This window comes from Microtus pennsylvanicus, chromosome 7 (assembly GCF_037038515.1).
Source record: "Microtus pennsylvanicus isolate mMicPen1 chromosome 7, mMicPen1.hap1, whole genome shotgun sequence".
NCBI classification, from domain to species: domain Eukaryota; kingdom Metazoa; phylum Chordata; class Mammalia; order Rodentia; family Cricetidae; genus Microtus; species Microtus pennsylvanicus.
Window position 1 is genome coordinate 11044329 of NC_134585.1, and position 8172 is coordinate 11052500.

The window sequence follows — 8172 nt, forward strand, 5'->3', positions numbered from 1 at the left end:
AGAACTGATATCATACTGAATTTGGGGGGAAGCCTGTTCTGGTGGCTCTGAAGGTCTCTACTCCAGAAGCGACGGGGAAATGGCGATGGGATGGAAAAGGCGCTCAAGTTCCCAAACCACAGAGAAGCTCTGGGCTAAACCACAGAGGTCTGGGAGAGTAAGGTACCCCTCTAGCACCCTGGGGGCATGAACCTCTCTAGCCAGTCCCATGAGGCACGGAACACTGTGACAAGCCACACCTCAACATGCTGGCCTAAGAAGCCTGCCTTCTCCCCTGCAAACACCGGAAGGAGGAGTGACTGCCACCCCTTCTGGCCCAGCTTCTGTCTTCCCCAGGGAACCCCAGAGACGGAGACTCCTAGGGCCCAGACATGGAGCATAACTACAGGACAAATTCTTGCTTTCCTGTGGGCAGGTTGGAAGCTCCCGGGCCCCTCCTCCAGCCACTGGGCCCCTTCCCTCAGGAACCCCAACTTGTGCTCACTTCTAGGGGCAATATTTAGCTCCTCAGCTGTGAGTGCCCCAATGGCCCACTTCTCTACACGTCTTCAAGGTCTCCTGACCTAGTGTTCAAGGCCATGAGTTCTACAGACCTAGGGACGTGGGAAGGGGCTGCCCTTTGGGCACGTGCTGGCTAGTTTTCTGTCAACTTGACACAAGCTAGAGTCTTCAGAGAGGGAGCCTCAACTGAGAAACTGACTCCGTAAGATCAGGCTGCAGGCAAGCCTGCAGGCCATTATCCTAATTAGTGGATTGACGCAGGGGGGCCCAGCCCCTTGCAGGTGGGAACATCCTGGTGCAGAGGGTCCTGGGGTCTGTAAGAAAGCGGGTTGAGCAAGCCAGGAGGAGCAATAAGCAGCTCCCCTCCAGAGTCTCTGCATCAGCTCCTGCCTCCAGGTTCCTGCCCTGCTTGAGTTCTTGTCCTGACCTCCTTTGATGGTGAACTGCGGTGTGGAAGTGCAAGCCAAATAAACCCGTTCCTCCCTAAGTTGCTTTGGTTCTCTGGTTCATCACAGCAATAGTAGCCCTGACTAAGACAAGGAGGGACACCATGCCTCACTGTGCTCCTCTGGGCCCACCCACTTTGAGCTGTGTTTTCCTCATGGATCTGTGAGTTTCCGATAACTTGAGAACTGGGCCTCTTGCAAGACAAGCGTGGGTTTCACTCCGGGTCTGAGCTCGGGAAGTGACCTCAGCTATGGCCTTGGCCAAGCTGCCTTTCTTCTGCTCCCTTTTGGTTTTACCTCCAAAAGTGTTGGGCAACAAGAGCCCACACCTACCCTGGATGTGAAGCAGTCTCAAGGTTTTCCACGCAGCTAAGGGGTTGCTTTATCCCAGTTAACGGCATGGTTGGGGCGCCCTCTAGTGGCTGCTACTGGGAAATGTTACTGCCTAGGACAATTTAGGATAAGGATTCCCAACTCCCAAACACACTGGGTTAAAGGTTGAGGTAGTAGGTCTTAGGATTCTGCCTAATCATTCTCCCAGCCAGATGTCTCCATTTCATAACAAGACACTAAAGGCCAAGATACGGAAAGTCCAACCAGCAAGACTTCCCGGAGCTTGGCGGTTGGCCACATTTATTATACTGCTGTCTCACTCAGGGGCAGCAGGTCTTCCAAAGTCCAACTCTTGTTCCTGATCAATATCTCGTCTCTGGATTGCAGGTAGGTCTTGCCTCTTCTGAGCTCTCAGTAGCCAGCTGGCTCCCCGCCCTTCCTGGAGTCTGAGGCAGCTGCCCAACCATTGGCTGTTCGGACGACGGCCTGGACCACGGCAATGAAGGTGGGCGTGACCTCCATGTAGTGGTTCCGAGTCTTCAGGCCTTCAGTCACCGCCTGGGGGTGAAAGGGCAAAAAGAATCTCAATAAGGCCATGATGTGGCCGAAACTAGACCTGTATGGTCATGGGCCTCACAAGCCCAGTTAGTCCTACTTCCGGTCAAGTGACCAGGAAGAACTAGAGAGAGGCACCTGGGCTTCTAAGGTGCAGCACAATTACCTCTGTCTCAGTCCAAAATGGTGATCCTTTGCTCCAGGAATCTCAGAATGAGGCTGAGAGCTGTCTCCTCTGTCTTATATTCCTCTCTAGGGCTGGGATTAAAGGTGTGCACCACTACCACCTGACTTCTATGGCTAACTAGTGTGGCTACTGAGATTAAAGTTGTGTGCCACCACTGCCTGGTCTGTGAGGCTGACCAGTGGGGCTGTTGTACTCTCTGAACTTCAGGCAGGCTTTTATTTATTAAAACACAAACAAAGTATCACTATAGTAAGGTTTCCTGGGACAGGCTGTTGGGCTGTCACTGAGCAAGGGCTCAAGATGACCCATGCTGAGGGCCTGGGGACCATATGCCTTGGACAGGGGATAGTAGCAACTCTGCTCTGGTGACTGAGAAGAGGCCAAGTCCCCAGTCAAGGATGTCCTCTAATCCCACACCATGATTCTGTTTCCTCAGCTCTTGGCCCACCTGATCAATGTCCTTCTCTATTGTCATTGGCCCACCTGATCAATGTCCTCTATTGTCAGTCTACCTGACCAATGTCCTTTTCTATTGTCATCAGTCTACCTGACCAATGACCTTCTCTATTGTCATCAATCTACCTGATCAATGATCTTCTCTATTGTCATCTGTCTACCTGATCAATGTCCTTCTCTATTGTCATCAGTCTACCTGACCAATGTCCTTCTCTATTGTCATCGATCCACCTGATCAATGACCTTCTCTATTGTCATCAGTCTACCTGATCAATGACCTTCTCTATTGTCATCAGTCTACCTGATCAATGTCCTTCTCTATTGTCATCGATCTACCTGATCAATATCCTTCTCTATTGTCATCAGTCTACCTGATCAAATGTCCTTCTCTATTGTCATGGTCGGCCTACCTGATCAATGTCCTTCTCTATTGTCATCGATCTACCTGATCAATGTCCTTCTCTATTGTCATCGGCCCACCTGATCAGTGTCCTTCTCTATTGTCATCGGCCCACCTGATCAATGTCCTTCTCTATTGTCATCAGTCTACCTGATCAATGTCCTTCTCTATTGTCATCAGTCTACCTGATCAATGTCCTTCTCTATTGTCATCGGCCCACCTGATCAGTGTCCTTCTCTATTGTCATGGTCGGCCTACCTGATCAATGTCTTTCTCTGTTGTTGTGGTGTTGGGCAAAAGCTGGTTGTGCAGCCGAGGCTCCTCTACGGCTCTCTTCACGTCATAGCCAAACCACAGGTTGTTGATGATGGCCTGCAGGGAGAGGGCAGCCAAGAGGTCAGCACAGCCCCGGAACAAGGGCAGGGAGAGAGGGGGGCAGGAAGGGTTGGGCCCAAGGCATATACCAGTGCGGTGGATGTAGTGATCTGTGTGCCTCCTGAGGCGCCCACCACCATCTGCACCTTGCCGTCCTTATCCACGATGATTGACGGACACATGGATGAAAGTGGCTGCTTCCCTGTGGTCCATAGGAGGAGATGGAGAGGCTGGTCGGTTGCCAGTCAGGGCACCAGCCCCCTCCCAACTCAAGCCCTTAATCCCAGGATTCCCACCCTGCACCTGGCTTGATGAAGTTGGCTGGTGAGGGGGACACCCCGAACTGGTTGATGAATTGGGGTGAGCTGAAGTCATCCATCTCATCATTAAATAGGATACCGCTGACCCGAGAGAGGATCTTGGAGCCAAAACTGAAGATAGGGCCAGATCAGATAACAATAGACATACAACCCAGCCATTTCCCACCTGGCGCCCACCCACACCAGGCCAAGAGTACTCCCTAGGGGGACAACCCCAGGCATGCTATCAAGGGGGAGCCTCTGTTTCCCAACATGAAAGAGGGAGGCCCTGATAGGAACTAAAGATAGCCCCAACCCACTGCCAATGACCCAGTACTGCCCAGCAGCTGCACAGCCCCTACTAGAGATTGATGGTGCTGGTGGCAGACACGGCGCTGCCATCCTCCGAAACCACGGACAGGTGAGCAGTGCCACCATCGTCAGGAATGTAGAATTCGGGCTCATAGTACTCGGTTGGATGAGTGGTTCCATCAGAGATCCGGGCCCGAAGCTGAGACGCGTAGAACTCTGAGCTCATGTTGCGGATCACCTGCCGAGACCCCAGAGCTGGCCTGAGGAGGTTCGGAGGAAGGAGGGTGGAGGGAGTACATACAACAGGACTGTCCCAGCAGGCCTCCAGAAGCCCCAGCGTGGATCTGACCGCAACTTACCTCCGTGCTAAACCAGGACCTCCCCAGCACCAGGGACAGTACCTCCTAAATCCTGTCTGACACCCTCACCCTAACCTCCAGCTGGTGTCTGCCCATTCCTCAAGCCTCTGGACTCTCGCCACGATCTATGATCTGTGCAATTATGTATGGGACTTGTGCCACGTGCTCAGAGCTGAGGAATCAACAGGGAAGAGACTCACGGGTCTTGCCCCCCTAGCAGGCAGGGAGAGTCCTGGAAATGAGAGGCCAGATGACAGGGATGGAAGGGAGGAAACTGAAGGCATTTTGGTGCAAGTAGTACCTTAAAAGAGCCCAGAATGAAACCTAAAAGGTCAGTGCGAAGACCCTGGATAGCAAAGAATAATGGATGCAGGGTGTTGGCTAGCATGCACCCATTCTGAAGGTCTCATTGGTCTATCAAGAGTGACATTGGTCTTTGCTATAAGACACACAGAAGCTTGGGGTAGAGGAGTAAGCAGGTTGGGAAACATTTCCATAGGGTCCCTCTGGAGGCCATGGAAAATGCTGTGGACAACCAGACTGAAGAGAAAGATGCCACTGTGGGTGGGAGAAAAAGAATAGAGGATGTTCTTGAGTCTTTGACCTGGAGTTGCCGTTAGCTGGGAAATGCCAGAGGAGCAGATGCAGGGGTTAGGTAAGGACTTGCTTGCTTTGGGGCACACACCCAAGACACACTGGAGAACATGGCTTGGGGAGATGGGCCCATGAACAGTTTCATATGTGAAATTTACAGGCAAACAAGACACAAACACAGCACGGACACACGATGGCAAGAGAAGACGGGGAGGAAGAGGAATTGAAGGGACCGCCAGGAAGAAAGGGACCCTTGGACCTGTAAGTTTTAGGCTAAAGGAAAATCAGGTCACTACCCTGCAGCAGCCTTTGCCTGTCTCCCTTGCCTCTCAGCTATTGACAAATCCTCTATTAAGAATCTATCTGTAATTCTGTAACAGGCTCCCCAGGTATCCAGACTCTAGGAATAAGATGCTAAACCCCAGACTACATTCAGTTAAGGCAGCTTTCTCTAGCTCCACCTACTAGCCGACTCCAGGTCCCTGTCGCTCTAGTGCAAGGCCAGACACCCTCCCTGCCTGTGAGTCTGCAACTCTAAGGCACTCCCCAGGAGCCATTCTCACTCCTACAGTGAAAATGTACAGAGCCCAGGCGGACCGACACTGGGGCATCCTAGGGCTACCGGTCCATCTTAACTAACTGCACCCCTCCTTCACCTCCACCACGTCATCTAAGTTTTACACTAACAAGGCACTTTCCTCTCTTCCTCACCACGCAAGATACCCTGTCCCCCTTCCCCCATAGCCCTAAAACATTCTTGTCTGGGCAATCTCAAACTTTCTCTTTTCTCTCCACCACGCTCTCACTGACATCAAATAAATCTTATGGCTTTGCGGGTCATGGTGGCATAAGTGTTGAATTCAGCGCTCAGAAGGCAGAGGCAGGCAGATCTCTGAGCATTCGGGTTTGGACACAGCCACAAAATGGTCTTCCAACAAAAAAGTACCGTGGCAAAGTGTAAGGGGTGGTTGGATGAACACTGCACCCAAAAGGTACTGAGACCCTGGGGTGGGGGCCCCACTACCGGCAGATAATGTGAGTCATGTGACCTTGAGGTTGACTTCCCACTCTGTGTGTGAAGGAAGCCCTTGCTGCTCGTAGGAAGCGCACCCTGGACTGTGGCGTGGTTAACCCATTCAGGGGATGAGCGTGGGGATAGCAAACGAGGTGGAAAAGAGAAAGGAAAAGACTTCTATCCGAACGCTTGCAGTCAAGCAGGGGCTCCAGGAAAAGCATGCCAGTGTGCACTGATGTTTTAGACTGGCTTGTCTGTGGGTACATTTTTACAAAAGGGAAGAAAGCAGGGGCTGGGCTTGGTGGCTCATGCTCTTAACCCCAGTACTAAGAGGCTGAGGTAACAGAGTTGCCTTGACCTTGAAGCCATTTTGATTACAGAGTGAGGCTCTCTGCCCTCCTAGTCTTCACATTCCCCATTATTCCTGAAGGATGCAACCTTTCCACCCATTCCTTGCTTCTGCACTGAGAGTTCTAGAATCTTCCAGGTCAAGGGCCCGAGCATGTGTGAAAGATCTGAGATAGGAACCTGGGTTCGGTGGGGGGGGGGGAGGGACTTGGAGAGGGGATAACAACACATTCTCAAGTCTGCTTTCCTCAGTTTACCCTGCACTATGAGCTCCACAAAATGGAGGTCAGGGTGTAGTATAACAAGTCTACCCTGGAATCAAACTTAGTTGTATTAATGGGTTCAGAAAGCATGTACGAAGCTAGAGGTGGGGTGTCTTTCAGTGCTCACCCAGTACCCCTTTGGCAGGTCTCCCACCCACTGTGGGGTAACCCCTTACCTGAGACACATCGACAAACTTTGGGTCGCCAAGCAAGGTCCTCTTGGCATAGGCAAACCGAAAGGCCTCCACGATACGGTGGTAGGTCAGTGCCTTCTCTTCAGGGGTTGCCACGCTCTTCGGAGAGAAGTTGTATCCTGAGTGGTACCCAAGCACATATTGGCAGGCAGTTGGGGCCTGGAGGGGCTCGGGGGGGTTAATGCATCTCTGAGCTATGTTCCCTACACTCCGCCTTTGGAAAAGAAATACGCAGTAACCAACAGCAGTGGTCATTTGAGAAAGATGCGGCTAAGCCAAGGGCATGCCAACATGGACATGAGAGGAGCAGCTCGATGGTCCCAAGGTTTCTGGAAGACCACTTAGACTAGCCAGAAACGCACTGTGGACAAGGCCTCTACCACCCTCTTCTTCCTAAACATTTTTCCTCTTCCAGCTACTGTTGCCCCCTCCCACCCGCCATGGGGAGCCCTGCACTCCCAACACTGCCTCCAGGAGGCCACAGCCATGAGGCAGGGTGGACCCTCCAGCAGTTCACTGATGGAAAGATACAGGGCAAAGAGACCCAGCAAGTACGGAGCGCCAGCAGAGTGTTCCTGGAGAGTGCTCCTGCCCCTTAGCGGGGCTAGAGACAGAGCTCACCTTTGAGGATGTTCAAGATGAGAACCAGCACCGGCCCACTGAGTGGGGCACTGGGCACATAGAGTGTCGAGTCCCCAAGGCTGATGCTTATGGGGTTCTCAATCAGCTCAGCACGGTAGTTATTCAGGTCCTCCACCGTCATGATGCCTCCTGCATGGGACAGCAGTTCAGTGGATGCGTGGTGGCACTGTCCCATGGCTGGGGACAGTTCAGTGGATGTGGGGTGGCATTGTACCATGGCTGAGGACAGGACTGTACCATGTGGGACTTGGTTTACCACTGGGCAGAGTACAGGACGAAACCAAGAAATATGGTCAAGGGTACACCGTGGGGTTAGGGCTGTTTAAGAAGGGAGCTGGTCACCACTGAGTAGAATGGCAGGTTTGGACCATAGTGAGGAGATGGTCTATACCAGCAGAAGGGACCACGGGGCCATTACACTGGTCGCCCTGACCATCCCTGGGAGCCCTGGACACTAATGGTGCGTCCACCATTACACTGGTCGCCCTGACCATCCCTAGGAGCCCTGGACACTAATGGTGTGTCCACCATTACACTGGTCGCCCTGACCATCCCTGGGAGCCCTGGACACTAATGGTGTGTCCACCATTACACTGGTCGCCCTGACCATCCCTGGGAGCCCTGGACACTAATGGTGTGTCCACCATTACACTGGTCGCTCTGACCATCCCTGGGAGCCCTGGACACTAATGGTGTGTCCACCATTACACTGGTCACCCTGACCATCCCTGGGAGCCCTGGACACTAATGGTGTGTCCACCATTACACTGGTCGCCCTGACCATCCCTGGGAGCCCTGGACACTAATGGTGCGTCCACCATTACACTGGTCGCCCTGACCATCCCTGGGAGCCCTGGACACTAATGGTGCGTCCACCTATGCCAGGCTCCACA

At 52.7% G+C, this 8172-nt stretch overlaps 1 protein-coding gene across 5 annotated transcripts in view; it reads right to left on the reverse strand.

Annotated features, from left to right (window-relative positions):
• Positions 1-1504: 1504 nt before the first annotated feature.
• The window catches only part of Ggt1 (gamma-glutamyltransferase 1), a 33645-nt gene continuing 26977 nt past the window's right edge, over positions 1505-8172 (reverse strand). For 3 of the 5 annotated variants that reach the window (XM_075979972.1, XM_075979971.1, XM_075979970.1), the window contains exons 8-14: positions 7259-7408; positions 6620-6756; positions 3915-4102; positions 3557-3684; positions 3343-3455; positions 3137-3250; positions 1531-1838 (exon numbers count right to left, since the gene is read on the reverse strand). In XM_075979972.1, coding sequence (XP_075836087.1) covers positions 1692-1838; positions 3137-3250; positions 3343-3455; positions 3557-3684; positions 3915-4102; positions 6620-6756; positions 7259-7408 — 977 coding nt within the window. In that variant the 3' untranslated portion in view covers positions 1531-1691. Of the gene's footprint in view, positions 1839-3136; positions 3251-3342; positions 3456-3556; positions 3685-3914; positions 4103-6619; positions 6757-7258; positions 7409-8172 lie in introns of all 5 variants that reach the window. The other 2 variants (XM_075979969.1, XM_075979968.1) reach the window with 2 other exon arrangements.